General features: G+C 45.3%; 2 protein-coding genes across 5 annotated transcripts in view; one reads left to right on the top strand and one right to left on the bottom strand.

Annotated features, from left to right (window-relative positions):
- Positions 1-273: 273 nt before the first annotated feature.
- Positions 274-7,267, bottom strand: RAB19 (RAB19, member RAS oncogene family). 3 transcript variants are annotated; one of them, XM_075503284.1, is made up of 4 exons: positions 7,166-7,267; positions 6,323-6,535; positions 5,271-5,454; positions 274-2,860 (listed from the first exon to the last, which is right to left on the bottom strand). In XM_075503284.1, the coding sequence occupies exons 2-4, from the start codon at positions 6,515-6,517 to the stop codon at positions 2,595-2,597; spliced, it is 645 nt and encodes a 214-aa protein (XP_075359399.1). In that variant the 5' UTR covers positions 6,518-6,535; positions 7,166-7,267; the 3' UTR covers positions 274-2,594. The 3 variants fall into 3 exon arrangements, with proteins under 3 accessions (XP_075359399.1, XP_075359409.1, XP_075359391.1); XM_075503294.1 differs by lacking the exon at positions 7,166-7,267 and adding an exon at positions 6,650-7,025; XM_075503276.1 differs by lacking the exon at positions 7,166-7,267 and adding an exon at positions 6,636-6,760.
- The window catches only part of SLC37A3 (solute carrier family 37 member 3), a 25,357-nt gene continuing 16,189 nt past the window's right edge, over positions 6,826-15,993 (top strand). Inside the window, exons 1-5 of one of the 2 annotated variants that reach the window (XM_075503256.1) lie at positions 6,826-6,982; positions 10,664-10,839; positions 11,781-11,895; positions 14,426-14,518; positions 14,908-14,991. In XM_075503256.1, the coding sequence (XP_075359371.1) occupies positions 10,739-10,839; positions 11,781-11,895; positions 14,426-14,518; positions 14,908-14,991 (393 nt within the window). In that variant the 5' untranslated portion in view covers positions 6,826-6,982; positions 10,664-10,738. Of the gene's footprint in view, positions 6,983-7,115; positions 7,317-10,663; positions 10,840-11,780; positions 11,896-14,425; positions 14,519-14,907; positions 14,992-15,993 lie in introns of those variants that run through there. The other variant, XM_075503265.1, reaches the window with a different exon arrangement.

The following is a 15,993-nucleotide window of genomic DNA, read 5'->3' as shown; positions in this document are numbered from 1 at the left end:
CAACTGCTGCAGCTCACTCTTCATTCACATGAGGACCATTTAAAAAATGACCCTGTGGAAACTGTTCAGTGTAACTGCCCAAAGGGCTTGTGGAAGATGCCAAACAGGACCAACCAAAAGAGGCCACACTCCTGTTTTAGTTGCACAACAGGTAGGTATTTAAGACTAGTTTCTTGAAACAGTAGTAAGGGGCCTGTTACAGGAAAGGGAACAGTGCAGCTCGAAGCACAATGACAAGCCCATTCTCCCTGATCCTGTGTTGCACAGCTTTCTGCCAATGAAGGACTTGCAAAGTAAGCAGCTCCATGTGTGTGGGAAGAGAATGGCAAGAGCCCTGTAGGCCGGCAGTGCTGGGCAGTTAAGGGAGCACCAGCCTGCAGAAGTCTCCATACTGAGGGTTACCAAAATAACTTCCTACAGTAATCTCTAATTAAGGCAGTAAACCTGGAGAACCAGACAAAGGTTAATACTCTGCTGGTAAGATCTTTTCCTCTAATTCTTGGCTAATGAAAGAGTGCAACTGGAGCTGATAACAATACTTTTCTATTTAAGGTCTCCTGGAAGACTAGCATTTGCTGCAAATACTATCTCTGGTATACCTGAAATAAAACAAAGTTTGCTAGCAGTTTAAGTGTGGATACTAAAAACAATGTAAAAATTGCTACATTACAAACTGCTACCAGGAGTAGTTTGGCTTTTAAACACACAAGAATATTAAACTTCCATTTGACTGTTTCCTTAGTGACAAGGCATGGAAACTAGTTGTTTGGAAGCTGGATTGCTACTTGTTCAGCTATTTTGAAAGGTTATGGTGTTTACTGTTGCATAAATATGCAAACTGAAATGCAACTACTAGGCTAGTACCAAATCAAGATGAAATTAAGATTTTAAAAGTAAACATCAGAAAGGATGCCTGAAGAAGATGAAGCTTTCTCTACAGCAGGCTATAGCAAAAGGCTTAGAGGCTAGCATTGAAGACTTCTCCCTCAGTTTACCCATAGCTGAATTAGCCCCTGCTCTTCACATGTGATAGCAAAGAACCTGGCCAGAGGAAGCATTAATAATAGAAATATTTGCATTACTATAAATCATTGATTCATTCTGCTTTATTTTTTGTGCTTCTCAGACAAGATTTTCCAGAAGTATTTGCTACATGTTTTTTCCCTATTTGTCAAGAACTTGTGAAACATGGGTAGACTGCCATCTGGTAAGTTAGCAGCATACCAGCCTTCCCAGGGCTTCTTTGCATGTAACCCAGACTATATTTTATCGTGACAGAGTTTGAGTTCCAGTTCATAACTTAACAGTAAGTGATGCACTTTGGTACATGTGGACTGCAGTCAAAAAACTTCCTCTGTATAATATTTCTTTCCTCCCTTTCCTTCCCTGTTCCATCTACTGGAGAAAAAAAAACCAACAAAACAACAAATGCTTCATTCTGTTCCAGTACATAGAAGTGAGCCCCCAGTAGCAGAGCTTGCATTTGGGAGGAGCAATAAAAAATTTATTGCTACCACGGTGTTCAGTCTCCAGAGCAGTAGCATATATACTTGCCTAGGGGTAGCTTTCTGGTAGGCCCCATACCATTCCCTTACTGCTCTAAGGTGAGGTTACGTAATTAAAACATCTTACCCCTTGCTGAGTTTTACAGGAGCTTGAATCCCTTCTTCACACTCCCTTGAAAATCTACAGGCATACTCTCAAGCTGCCATTGGCCCATCACACAAACTACAGAAGGCTTTTGATTAAAATCGGCACATCAAAAGCAAGGCAATGTTGGGTGGAAAAAGAAAAGAAAAAAAAAAGTCCTTTCACCCCAGCATCGATTTAGGCCATTACTGATGCTTTGGAAGCTTCGCTACTAGCGAGCCTATGTAGCAAGACAGAGATCACTACTGGAAACAATTCTTATAATTAGAGAGCAAAGTGAAAGACAACTTTTCCCACCCCAAGAAGAAGGTTGGGACCCTAGTGTATCATATTCTGCCTGCTATGAAACCCCAGGGATGTCTCCAGGTTTGTCTGGTGAGGAAGTCAGTACAGATGTGAAGTCATGTACTCTTTCACAAGTGTTATTAAGTTCCTTGGGATGGGTGACTACATGCCTGACATCAGGACCACCCCTAAATGAAGGTCTAAGCAGCAGTGGGTTAGAGCTGTCCAAGCATGTCAGACTTTTTAAAGCTACTGACAAAGAGTAAAGTGCTTGCACTAGAACAAACATAGCTTAGAAGGGTCAAATCAACGCAGAGCTCTGGAGCAAATTTATCTTTGGACGCAGCCAGAAAAATCATTTAAGGATGTAATTAAAGGCAATAATTTTTACAGTTCTCTTTGGTTAAGGCAAGGGCTGGCAGCTTCCTGAGTCCTCTCAGCTCAGAAGTTCGTGTTAAAGTATCAGCTGCCATGTTCAAAGCAACCTGTGCTACCAACAGCAGCAACGATCCCTGAAGATACTTACAAGCCAAACTGCAAGGTAGAGGTATCAAGAGAGATGGCTTCAGACCACATAGCACACTTTCATCAATTGAATAAAATGAAATCAAACAGCCTCAGAAGAATGATGACTTCCAAGTTCTTCCTGAAATCTCTCTTCAACAGAGGCACTGGGACTTCTCCACGCTTGGACTGGCAATCACTGGCCTGGAATCAAGATAGATGCTGTTCGGAGGGCTCTCTCCATGAAGCTGTAAGGTATTTCGGGCTATTAGCTCCTTAGCCATTAATGTGAACACCTCTTCTATGTTTTGAGCTTCTTTTGCTGATGTCTCCAGTACAGCTAAAAGCCCATGCTTCTCTGCCAGTGTGCAGGCATCTTCAAACAGGACTTGGCGCTTATCCACTGAATCTGATTTGTTCCCTTAAAAGAAGGCAAATAGATAATTCAATAATCTAGTCTCTCAAAAATTCATCTTTAAATGCAATATATTAATTCAATTTTCTTAAACAACAGATTTATGTTAGGAATAAGAGTTACTGGAAAAAACAAGATGTGAGCACATCACAGCCACAAACATAGAATGTGGCTCAAAACTGCAGCTAATCATATGATATCAAATGAGTTAAAATCCAAACAAAACCTAAAAACCTGTGTTCATCTCATTACTTGCTGTAGGTAGTGGTGCCAGAGGATTATTTGGAAGCAACTGTTGGTGCCTGTTCCCTAGTGTTTTTAAACATTAAGTAGCATTTAAGTTAAATATTTTAAAAAAAAAGAATAGAAATCTTGTAACTATAGTGACTGCACACAGTAAACCAAAGCAATGTTGCAGAAATGTTTATTCCTCACTCAACCCTCAGTGGAAGCCACATGTGTTACGCTATTGTCAGGCTACTTTGACACATCTCATAGCTGCTCAGCTCTGAAGATCTGGAATGTTGTTAGTCTAAAGCAGATGCCCTCCAAAAAAAAAAAAACCCAACCTCTAAAACCCAGGAAGAACCTGCTCAACTGTTAATCAGAGTTTAACATGACCTATTTATACAAGTCAGTCATTTTAAGATGATGTCAGAAAAGACAAGAATTCACACCAGTTACCTTAATACTTAAAATGTATACTTAAGAAGTTTCCACGTGCATAGATTAAAAACTTTTACTTTAAGCCGTTTAGTGAAAATCTGTCAGAAGTCATGAAACACCCCAGATGAAATACCTTTGTATATTTAAGTAGTTGCAGCACATGTGGAATTATCATCAGTTCCGGTACATATAGTACCTGGCTGAAGTCTACATTCATAGTTTCAAGACAACCCTTCATCAAATTCAGATCTTGAATTTGAAGCATATCTAAGCCAACTCCCCTCCCATTAAGTCCCTTTCAGTTTTTCTAAAAGGAAAAAAAAACAACCCACCCCACAAAAGAAAACCACAATCCCCCCCCCCCCAAACCACCTTGCTTGAGGGTTATTTGCTTTCTTAAAAAGGGCCCCCACCCTTTCCTGCTTCAGTTCCAGATGGGAAAGTTAGACTTCTTAACTTTAACCTCATGCTAGAAAGGTGTATAACGTGACTACGTGTAATTAAATGTACAAAGACTTCCTGCCAAAATAAGTAAAGCAAACAGCACCACCTTTAGAAGAAAGCGCCAAGCTGGATCCTTGACAAAAGCTTTATTTTTACCAATTTCAGAACTTCTTTCTTAAAAAAAAAAAAAAAAAAAACCAAAACCAAAAAAACCCCGAACAACAACCACCAGCCCCAACCCACCCACAGATAGGTCTTGCTCTTTAGATTAATGAGAAAAGTTAGAAAACCCTACCAAAGTTTAGTGATTCCCCCTTGCCCTCTCCCTTACTCATTCCAAGCACTGCAGTTACGTGCAGGTCGGAATTTGTTGTTTGTTTCTTCAAAGGAAGAACAGGAAGAACCATCACAGCAGAAGTAATTTGCTAGGAGCACAAGCAGAAGCTTAGGTCCCATGCCTGCTGTGCTGTGGGGCTCAACACTGCCTATCCTCAACAGCCAGTTTGGGCTGCTGTGGCTGCATACGTTGCCCTTGGCACAGTGCCACAGTGGAACAGACAGAAGCGGTGGAATGTAAATAAAAGCTCTGTCGTTTTGCTACACCAGTTCTCTCATTTGCAGCTTCTTCCTTGGGGGAGGGAAGAGCAATAACAACTTGAAACACACGGGGAAAGAATCACACTGCTTTCTACTAGCTCCATTCTCAGAAATTTCTACCCATTCCTTTCCTCAAGAGGCAAAGTTTCTTGAATGCTAGTGGAATAAATGAGGAGGAAGAATGCAAGCAGACTACTTTGTACTCTGTAAAAGCCATGTCCCCATCTACTGTCTTACCTGATCAGAGTCCCATTACAGTGCAATGCACGTGCATATCAAAAGAACAGAGGAAAGATGAGAACAAGGAGTTGTGTTGCTCTGTGCATTTCCCTTCATCTTGAATTACTGAGCCGCTAAATTCCTGTGCGTCAGGAGTATAGGGTCAGACTTACTGCAATTCTAACCTCAATAAGGTTGTCCCTGCTTGCTAGACTAGCAGCAAGTTTTTTTTTTGCATTATTCCAGCAGGAAAGGAGCAAGTAAAAAGGTTTCACTGTCTGCAATGGGCTTGGTCCTGTCAGGACCAGGCTGTGACTTTCCTAATTTCTTAAGCTTAGGTCAAATTGATACAATTTATTTTAATTACAACTGCATTCTTCTTTAATGCATAGTTTATAGATGCTTTAAGTAGTGGGGGGAAAGTAAGGGGGATTTATACACATATTAAAAGCAGCTATACAACATTAAATATTTAAAATTAGATTCCTACCAATTAACATCATGACCAAGTTTGCAGCACCATACTTTTCAATTTCGTGAATCCAGTGAGGAATGGATTCAAACGTGGACCTCCTAGTAAGGTCATAGGCAAGGATGGCCCCATGGGCACTCCTGTAATAAGACTGGGTTATTGTCCGGAAGCGTTCTTGACCGGCTGTGTCCCACACTTGGATCTGTAAGAGAAAGGATAGAAGTTGTAAAGACTGGCAAATGTCGCTTCCTGGGTGTTTGCCATCAGCATCTACGCTTCTGAAACCCCTTGTCTAGAAGGCAGCTAGACCTATCCCAGCTCACTCCACTACACCCAGCATGGCTTTGCTCTCTCTAGATCTGAAAAGACATTTACATGCCTGTAAAGACAATCTGCACAGGCCAAAGAGAAAGCTGCAAGGGTAAACCCAGCTTTGCAAAGAGACCAAGAAACCCAGTTTCAACAACTGTACTAAAAGATATAGAGCGTTACAGCCTTTTAATAGGAAAGGAAGAAGAGCCAAGAAGCCCTGATGAAAGGCTGGGCAAGGCAAAGCTATATAAAGGACAGGCGCTTGAGCTTTCATCTGCGCATAGAGGTAAGTTGTAGCTAGCAATTTCTTCTGGTGTTCGTCTTGCAAGTCCTCCCTCAGATCAAGCATGCATCAAAGCGGAGCCTTTGCAAACCAGGGGGTTTTCCCTCCTCGGTGCCGCAGCTCAAACCCCCCCCCATCTCTGAAGGGGGGAAGAGACACCCCCTCCAAACCAGAGCCGGCTTTCAAAGAGCTCCCTCCGGGCAAAGCGTGAACCCTCTCCACAGGTAGATCTAGAAAAGCCACGAGGGCAAGCGTGCACCCAGATTAGGGCGACTGCATCCCCCTGGGCATCCTCCTGAAGGAGAGCTCCCCTCGGCAGCACCCCCGGTCAGGAAGGCAGCCGGCTTTTGCCCGCTGCCCTCGGCAGGGCCGAGCAGGAGACGCTGTGCATCCTGCGGCCGCACGGGACGGCGAGGCGGTGATGGGGAAGCAGGTGCTGCCCGCCGAGCAGCTTGGGCTCACTCCGGCCACTGACCTTCACTTTCTTGCCGTCGATGTCCATGGAGCGCACAGTGAAGTCGACGCCGATGGTGTTCTGCTGCTTCTCGTTGTACTGCCCCGTCTTGAAGCGGTGCACCACGCAGGTCTTCCCCACGTTGGAGTCCCCGATCAGGATGATCTTGAAGAGGTAGTCGAAGGCATCGTCCGCGCCGGAGCTGGAGAAAGGCATCGCGGCTCCCGGGCCGGCCTGCGGCGGGGGAGCGCGGCAGTGAGGGGGAGCCGCCGCCCTGGCCCAGCTCCCAGCAGCCGAGGGAAGGAGCCCCCGTCCCGACCAGCCGCCCGCTCACCTGTTGACGCTCACCTGCCGGGACAGGTAGCGCCCGCTTTGTACCCGCCCCGGCCCTCTCGGGGCCGGCGGGAAATGTAGTCCTCCTCCTCCTCCTCCTCTTCTTCTTCCTCCGCCTGCCCGGCCCCGCGGGCTCAGCTGGGGGAGCGACGCCGGCGCCGCTCGCTCCCCGCCCCTTGCGAGGGGGCAGGCGGGCAAGGGGCCCGGGGCGCCCGGAGGCAGAGCCGGAGGACCTTCCCTGGCGGCGGCGATGGGCGGACTACAACTCCCGCCGTGCCCGCGGGCCCCTCTCGCCGGAAGAGCCAGTTCCCTCTGACTTCCTGAGGGCCGTGCTGGCCGCCGGGCCCGGTACGCGGGGGCGGGTGGTTTCCCCTGGGGCGGGGAGGGAGAAAGGGGGCGCGGGGCGGGCGGCGGTTTAATGGCCGTGGTGGGCTAGCGGCTGCGGCGGAGCCGGTGCGTGCCCTGCCACTGCCGGCTCGGCTCGGCTCCGCTCCCTACCCCGCCCCGCTGAGGACGTGGCCGCTGGGTCACCTGCGCCGGGACCCGGGCGGGGGTTCGCTGAGGGGAGAGAGCTGCGTTCTCATCGTCTGCCTCGGCGCTTCAGCGGGGGAGCCGGCCCGACCGGCCCAGCCGAGCCGCGGGGTGGGGCAGCCTGCGGAGCCGGCGCCGCAGCCGGCCTCAGGTGAGCCGTGCCCGCCGGCGGGAGCGCGGCCTGTGCGCCGGACCGGGCCGGGCTGCTCGGCCCAGGTGTTCCGCTGTGGCTGGGTTACCGCGGGGGCGGCCTGTCGCCTCCGCAGCAGGCGTGACCATGCTCGGATCGAATCGACTTGGCGCCTGGAGGAGTCCCTTTTCCTCCCAAGCGGCATCCAGCTGGGGCTCTCGGGTGTCAGGCAGTCCGCTTGTGGTGGCTGCGAAGGGCCCCGTGTGGGTTTGGGTCTGTGCCTCTTCCGTCTGTCTGGAAAGATGGCATGAAAGAGTCTGTTGGGTTTTTTGTTTGTTTTGTTTTTTTAATTTCGTTTGTTTGTTTTGCGCTTTGGAAGTCCCAGGAATGCTAATTCTGGTCTCTCCTGCTGGCTTTGGAGGATGGCAGGGTGGTATTAAGGAAGTTTATTTTGAACTTAAGGTGTCTTGTTTTGACCTTAAGTGAAGGGATATGGGAGAATGCAGAAAGCTTAACAAAAGCTTATTCAAAATATCGGTTAGCTGAAGATAAATAGTGCTAAACAAGCAGCCAAGGCAGTCTAACACCCTAAAAACAGTCATCTTCCTTTCTTAAAGGCTTGTGCTTCACTGCCTCGAGTTCCGTGGTTTATCCGGCCTCCTAGTTTTTGCTCCCCCTCTGCTACAAATTTAATGTGGCATTCTCAGATTAATTAGAAGACTGATTTGTAAGGACCAACTCCTAGTTGCATACTCGTCTAGCCTAGGGAGAATGCCAGTTTTGAATATAAAAAGGACAGGATGAAGAAAGAAAAAAAAGGGAAAACAAAATCTTCCATAGTCGTCTCTACACTGTAAATAAGTGAAAAGTGTTGTCCTGTGCCAGAAGGTAGTCTTCTAGAAAGCTAGCTGAGATTGAAAAGCTCTGAGGAATAGATAATTTCAATAGTAAATGCTATTAAAAAAAAAAAAGGTGACTTTAAGGTCAAAACCAGGTCTTACCTTTGAAGACTCGGTATCTTGGACAAATAAGATCTATATTTGCATACGTTGACATGAAGTGAGTAGTAAATCTCGTGCTTCGGGCTGCAAACTGATTACCCGAGGAAGGAACTTCTCCTGCAGCATTGCACAACTGGCAGTGTTTTGCTTTCCTCAGGAGAACTCTGTTATCTGCTGTTGTGTGGTGGGAGGGGAGGGAGAGGCAGGGGAGGAGAATAAGCTCTGGTGTTTGACCAACAGACCGCGTGGTTCACAGGCCTGTAAGGGCCGTGGTGCTGGGAAACCGGAGTGCCTTGGGTTCCTTTCTCCTCTTCATGCAGCTTGTGTGTGGGACAGCCCTGAGCAGTTTTGCTGCTGCCTGAAAGGGAGTAGCACCATGTGATACTTGTGTGGGTGCTGAGTTTTCATTCATTGATGTTGAGAGATGGTCTGGGACCTTAGATGGACGTAGTGCCAAGACTATTGCAAAGATGCCTCTTCCAGGCTTAGCCTTGCCTTCCCACAGCTCCTGCTGTAGGTGATTTTTTTTTTTTTCCCTCTGCGTGAACCCAAGCAGCCTAGAAGCATGTCCCTAATAGAAGGTGCTGCAGGACTGGGGCGGAGGAATGGGAGCGTGGCTCAGCTGCACCTGGGCTGCGTAGATGCAGACAGTCTCAGATCTTCTATGAACTTGCTGCATTTGTCCTGGATGAGAATGGAGGCGTTAAAGTGTGGCATAGGATAAAAGCTACTCCAGTGTCTCAAAGGTGTAATAGCTGGGTCCCTATTACTCAGAGGATCTCTATGCTGTACTCTGTTTTGGGCGTCAGATGTGGCCTCAGTTTCCGTGATGGTTAATGTATCTAGTAGTAGCTGGCATCTGTTTGTCGGTCAGGCACGCATCATTGTTGAGAGAACAGGAAAGGAAGACTTCTTACAGTGAACGTTGTCTTGATAAAACCTTTAAAAGTTATTAGAAGGAAGAGCGGAAATCTCTGTGAAATACAGGCTTTTCAGCAGCAGAAATTTGGATAAGAGGGAGTCTGGGCAATGACTTCTAATTTCTCCAAGTGAGGTTATGAAGCTGAACTTGAAAAGTCTTCTGTCAGATTTACAAATCATTACAAAAAGCACCTGTGGATATGAAAGAACACAAAGGCATTATGTTCCATCCTATTTCATCTCTGATTCTTTGGGGGAACAGGGGTGGTGGGTTATTTTACCTCTCCTCAGCATCCAGAATGTGTGTGGTGTTTGAATGTCTCTTGAAGGTGCAGCTCCCACCAACTGATTTGTCTAACTGTCTTAAGCCAGCTAGCGTGAACAGAATCAAGTTCTGCCTTCAGCAGCGACGTCACTATACAGCGTATCTTTCTCTGCACTGCTCTTTCTGTTGCACGGACACAAGTGTTTGTGTAGCTGCTTTGTGAGCTGTGGCAGGGAAATCTAGCTGAAGAGATCTCTGCCAAGAAAACAAAAGGGAGGTGTGGAGAGAGATTCACCACCTCGCTGCCCGGCGGAGTCGTTTCCCGGACTCTGTTTGCAGAAACGGCCTCTCAGCCACACCAGCGTAGCTGAGGGAGTGGAGTAGTGTGGCATGAGCCAGCGCTAGGAAACTGTGTGTCTATCATAGCCTTTCCTCAGTACTGATGATATCTGGTATCTAGAAGTTTATGCAGATGTCACCCATGCCCTACGGGTAGGGACAGGAAAGTATGACTTGCCACATGCTGTACTAATGAGTTAGTGACAGATGGAGCTATAACTTAGGGCTTGAGAATGAACAGGCAGGGAGTCTAGCTGTTGGATTTCTGCACTGTCCTCACAGTTACTTTCCTTTTTCCAGCTGTGCAGGTCCACTCTTGGGTATATTCTTTCAACATTTTGAAGAGGCAGTTAGATCCAAAACCATTCCCCACCAGTAACCAAATGCTGCTCTCTTGACTTATTCACCAGTCTATAGCCAGCCAGGTGGCAGTGGAAAGTTAGGTTATTTATGACCACTCTGTAGTGCACCGTGTATGTAAAAGGTGCAGAATGGTCTTTAGGATGGGAACACTGGAAGTTGGTAGATCCTGGGGGAACTCCTGTGGTGATGGGCACTGAAGAGGCAACTGCTAGGAGGAGAACAAAAAAGAGGTGGGTTGGAGGATAACCATGGGAGTACTGGGTGAATGGGAGTAAACAGACATTTCTGGGCATAGAAGGTGTCAAGGAACGTACAGGTGATGAAATGGGTAGCAATGTGAAACAAATTAGGAAGGAATGGCATAGAGTTGTTCCTGCTGAATTCCAGCCGTTAGGGGAACACAGCTGTATTTTATACATGTGTTTTTTAATTCAAATATGTTTTCTTTTTTCCTCCCTTCCCACCTTCTTCGGTTTAAGTGAGAAGAAAAATGACCTAAGCATCATCCAGCCTTTGTGGCCAAGGGCAGGAGCAGGTGTAGGGCTGCCAGGAGGATGGCTTTGCCTGGAAGCTTACGGAGGCAGCCTGCAAACAGAGGCCTTGTGTCCCATTGCACCCACCATCATATTGTTGTGTTCCTGCTGACGTTTTTCAGGTAGGTTGAGTGTATCTCTGCACAGGGAAGTGTTCATCTCACTGAATTTGGGGAGCTGAGGGCATGTCCAAAGAAGGAGAATTAAGGTAGGGAAATACTCTTAACCTTTGGCTTGAAAACAAACTTAAAAGCCAGTAGTACCAACTGGTCTGGGAGTCATGCAGTAGTGGAGCTAAGTGTGCTGTGCCCCTGGGGAATCCAACCACAAACAGGGCTTGCACCAAAGGTGAGGCTGACTGTGCCCAGCTGTCAGCAGTCTGTTGCAGGAGGGTGGCTGTGGGGAGGAGCTAGCTGAAATGAGGAAGGAAGCAAACCCCAATGCTCAAAACTCTAATGCCTGTTCTGACTGATGGAACATGCTGTCGTTGCTTCTGGGGTCCTCTTCTCTCCCAAAAATGCTGTTTGCAGAGGGTGGACAGGCCTCTAGAAGAGAGAGGTCACTGCTTCAGATCTAAAGTCTACTAGATTTGCTTGTTGAAAGCTTGTCTGTTACACCAGCTGACAGCTGGAATACCATACTGCCTCTCCTTACAAACTTTGCCTCACTGATATCCTTGGATTTTCACAGCAATACTGCCTCTGATACCTAATCTGTCTCTGGAAGAGCACTTGTAATGGTGGTTAGCCAGATGAGTGTCTTCTCTTTTCTCTTTATTGTTTTTTTTGTAAGGTACCTAATTGTTGTTGCACAGTCACCTCCTCTTTTGAAAACAGAAGAGGAAGTCCTTTCCAGTCAAAACCCTATTTCACAACTCCCCACTAAAATCAGTGTGTCTACCCATAATTTGGGGGTTCCCACTGCTGACTACTGTCTCCAAAACTGTCAGTCCTCTGCTATGCTGCCTGCTTAGACAGCATGCATCTGTATCTTGAGTCCCATCCTTTCCCACTTGACCTACAGAGAAGATTTGGCCAACCTGTGCTTGTGTGTTTTCTGGCAGTTATTCCCTGCTGCATGCTTCCAGAAAGACATTCAGTAATGTCAAAGTCAGCATTTCCAGCCAATGGACTCCCTCCTGCCTTAACAGCACGGCCCCTGAGCTCCGGCCATATGAGGTAAGGACACAAGGGATAGGCAAGTGCAAAGGTGAGTAACTGGAAGTTACTCACCTTTGGTGCTGAAGAGCTTGTGGTGCTGAAGAGACCCTGTTAAGTGTCCATCAGGGACGCTTCTCAGAATGTGAGCAGGAACTTTGGGTATCTGAATTGTAGTTTTTTGGACCATCAGGTGATGGTGAAATCTCTCCTAGTGGTCCCCAGTGAGAAACTTCTCAAGAAGTTAGTGTTCCAATAGAAATGGGGACCCCAGGAGAGTCTCTGTAGTAGCCAGCAGCACGGAGGAGGGGGAACAAGGGACCCTACCTCTGAAGTGTCAGAGGCAATAAACGAGAGCAGTTAACGGGCTTACAGAGATCTCTGTAAAACCCTGGCTTTGGCTTTCTCTGTGGTGGTGCTGCTGCTGCCACCCTGTTGAAAGGATAGCCAAAGTAGGAGAGAAGAAAGCTCTCTGAAAGTGCTTCCTGCTTATCCTAAATTGATACCGAAGAATGACATTTTATCTTCCATCTAAAATGTCTGATTTCCAAAAATGCTCAACATCCAGTACCCCTTGTCTGTAAAATCCTAGCTTTAGTGAAAGCGGTGGGAGTTTTGGCAGTGTTTGCTTGCAGAAAATGAAGTTGTATACTGCTTGTACCTCACAAATAGGAATGCAAGAACTACCTCCTGGCTCTTACCCATACTCCTTTTAGGGGCATGCTTGTTTTTAGCAGTGGCTTCTCCTGATGCTTTTGAGAAGTGGAAGAAATCTTACATTAACAGCTTGGTTGCAGGCCATGAGATCTATTAGAGCAGGGAGTTCCAAGTCAGTTGCTTGAGTGTTGTCTGCATTAGAAATGATCGGTTATTTCAGTGTTTGACTGAGGGATGATAAATGCTGACTTTTTGTGATAAGTGAAAGCAGTAAATTGGGCCTGTAATGTGTTCATGATTTTATAGCACGGCAAAAAGGAGTGAGCATCTTGGGGATGCTAAAATGAATGACAAGGTGTTTATATTTAGTTCCTTAACTGACATTCAAACTACTACTATATTTTGGAAGCTGTGTTGGTCTTTTTTTATATAGATGATTTAGTGTTTGCTGGATGTTGAGGTGTATGTGTCTGATCAAGAAAAATGGTCAAAATGGTCCTTTTGGTATCAATTTAGGTTACGTCAGTTAACAGTAAAGTGCATTTTGGGAAACTGATAGAACAGATTAAGGACATGAACAGAGAAGTCACGTGCTGTCAGTTTTGAACTTTGGTATATCTTTTTAACTACAGTTGGTCTTTATTTTTATACTTAAAAATATTTTTTTAAAGTATACCAAAATGTTTTGCAATTGTTTTGTGAGTAGGCCCTAGTATGATTTTATTAGAAGGACAACTTAGATTTATGCTTTTCAGCCTTTAAAGATTTGCGAGTTCTGCGGAGGTTATTTAATAAATTTAAGCCTAATGACAAAAGATTTGATTCTCTTATGTTTCTAAGACTCTTAATAGCTTGTGGACCTCCAGGGATCTCTAGTTAAAAGTTGAAAGCTACTGGTGTAAGTAGGTATTGGTGGCCTCAAGTGACAAAAAGTATTTCTCAAGGGATTTATTGGTTTTCTTGGACACGTGAGACTTAAGCAGAAGCTGCATCGATAGGCCTTACCAATGTTACATCTTTTAAAATAAGTGGATGTGTAATTAGTGTTGTCTGTATAGGATGTTCTCCTGGAGAGATAGAATCAAACTAAAGCTGATGATATTTGAGTTAGGTGCATCCATAGGTCAGGTTTGGATTGGGTTGGTTTGTTTGTTTTCAAATGGGGGCATGGCGGGGAGGGAAGAAAACTTTGTTCATTCTTCAAGTCATCCTCAAAGCTTGCTATTTTCAGCTGATGTCACTAATCTTAGTTTGAGGACAACTGAGTCTTTTTTCCCTTTTTTTGATCATATTGAAAGTAAAATGAAACTCGGGGTAAGCACAAAAAATAACGACGTTAGTGATTGGAGTTCATTGTAAATAGTTTCCAACCGGTCTATTTCTTCCCCTTGTTCCTTTTGTGTTCTTTCTTTTCTGTTCGTGGTCTGCCATTTCTTATTATGGTTGCTGCCACAAATACTTTAAGGGAATTATTCATTTAGTGAAGACAGCAAGATAAGAACAGAAGAGACACTGCACATAATCCAGAATATGCCTTTATTGTATTATTCATTAAGATGCTCATCAGTGTTTCTGTGTAAGAAGCTGTCTAACAGTTGCATGCTCGTTAGAAGCAGGGTTTGTTTTGCCAGTCGTTTGTCTTGATGCAGGTGGAATGAGCATTTCTCACTGCTGGTTTGCTAGCTTGCCCTTTAGAAGTGAAATGAAGTGGCAGTGGACATTTTCTGCAGTAGATAATGCCAGAATTGTTCTTGATTTGATAATTAAAGTGTTGGAGGAATGGGAGGTTGCTGGGGCCAGATGCTGTTCTGCTTTGGAATTGGGGTTTCCATCGAAAAAATGTAGAATGAGCTATGCCTTTCCCTGTTTACCTGTTAAAATTTTCTTTCTGTAGCTCTGGAACAGCAGCCATTTATTTCCAAATGCAGAAGAAGCAACTCTCTTCTTGGGGACATTGGACACTATCTTTTTGTTTTCCTATGCTGTGGTGAGTAAAACTAACCCAAAGCTGCTAAGCTTTGGTTGAATCTTATTGGGATAATCACACCCATGCCTGTCACGCATGTGAAGATGCTTGTTAACAAATGCAAGAGAAATACTATCACTTCAGAATTTCTCACACCCCTATCACCAGTGGGTTGGAGGGCTATTCTCAGCTGAATTTTTTAAAAATAAGAAATTTAATGAACAACTATGAACAGGGTTTCTTTGGTGGCGGAAGAAGTGCTTAGAATCAAACTGTAAGTTGGTATAACAACATCTATAGGTCAGCTTGGATCAGCTATGGATCAGCTTGGCCTTTTTACTTCATTTTAATTCTTGCAGATAACGGATGCAAATCTTGTGGCTTTATTTAATACTGTGTTTTGTTCTTAGGGTCTCTTTGTCAGTGGCACAGTTGGGGATCGCCTGAATTTACGCTGGGTTTTGTCTTTTGGCATGTGTTCCTCTGCTCTGGTGGTAAGTCGGAACACACTAGTGTGATTTAGAAATCTCTCTTAGGATTTCTGGATAGGGTTTTACTTTAGGGGAGAAGAGACTCTGTTTCTGTGTGAATCTGCCCATGAGCTGTAGCTGTACCTCAGTGGTCTCAAAGTCTGCGTGTAAAACTTTGTCCTGGATGCACTTACTGCATTGTCTAAAGCACAGAACTACGCTAGATGACTCACCGCTTCCTGAAATATCTATTTATGGATACTGTGTCAGAAGGAAATTCCGAAGTTTGAGGCACTGTCTAGAGACTTGATGAACAGCTTTTGTACACGATTGGTGTATTTGGACTTTTTGGGACTGTTTTGTATTGTAACTGTTCTCCCAGCCCACATATGTTGTTGTCAAGGCTTTGCTTCCAAATGCAATCTTTGCTCTCTTCTTTAAAGGGCATGCTAACAATACTAAGCATTCATTTACTTATTTTGTAATTGCTGGGAGGGCATGTGTCAAAAAACAATGTCCACTTAAAACAAAAGGGTTCTTCAAGTTCAAGCCACTGCAGATAAGTGTGAATCAGCTTTATCTCATTGTGGTTTTCTGGTGTAGTGGTAAAATGTGTGGAGTGCTTTTGATTTACCCAGTGGCTACAAACCCCACTATGGCCTATTGCGTTTCGCAAACACATAACCACAAACATGCATCAAGCACAGTGTGCCACAAAGTGTGTTTATTTTGGCTAGTTTGGGTTAGGGCTCTTAGTAATTTGAGACCTGGCTGTAGTATTTATGTTAAATTTTGCTAAGATAAGTGACTGCTGAGGGTTTTGTGTTTGCGTAGAGCCTTGTGGATTCAGATGTCAGTACAATAGCAGATCAAGAAGCTACTGTATTTTTAGTGTTGTTACTGAAAGTATTTGTCTCTTCTCCTCTCCTGTTATAACTGTGCTGTTTACGAAGATAAGTCTTTTGGAGTGGAAGTGCCATGACAGCACGTTTGTCTCTGGAGTCAGTGCTGTGGTGGCTCAGCAGA

Source organism: Mycteria americana, chromosome 1 (genome assembly GCF_035582795.1).
Source record: "Mycteria americana isolate JAX WOST 10 ecotype Jacksonville Zoo and Gardens chromosome 1, USCA_MyAme_1.0, whole genome shotgun sequence".
NCBI classification, from domain to species: domain Eukaryota; kingdom Metazoa; phylum Chordata; class Aves; order Ciconiiformes; family Ciconiidae; genus Mycteria; species Mycteria americana.
Note: the sequence above shows the minus strand (reverse complement) of the source record. Positions and strands in the feature narration are given on the sequence as shown.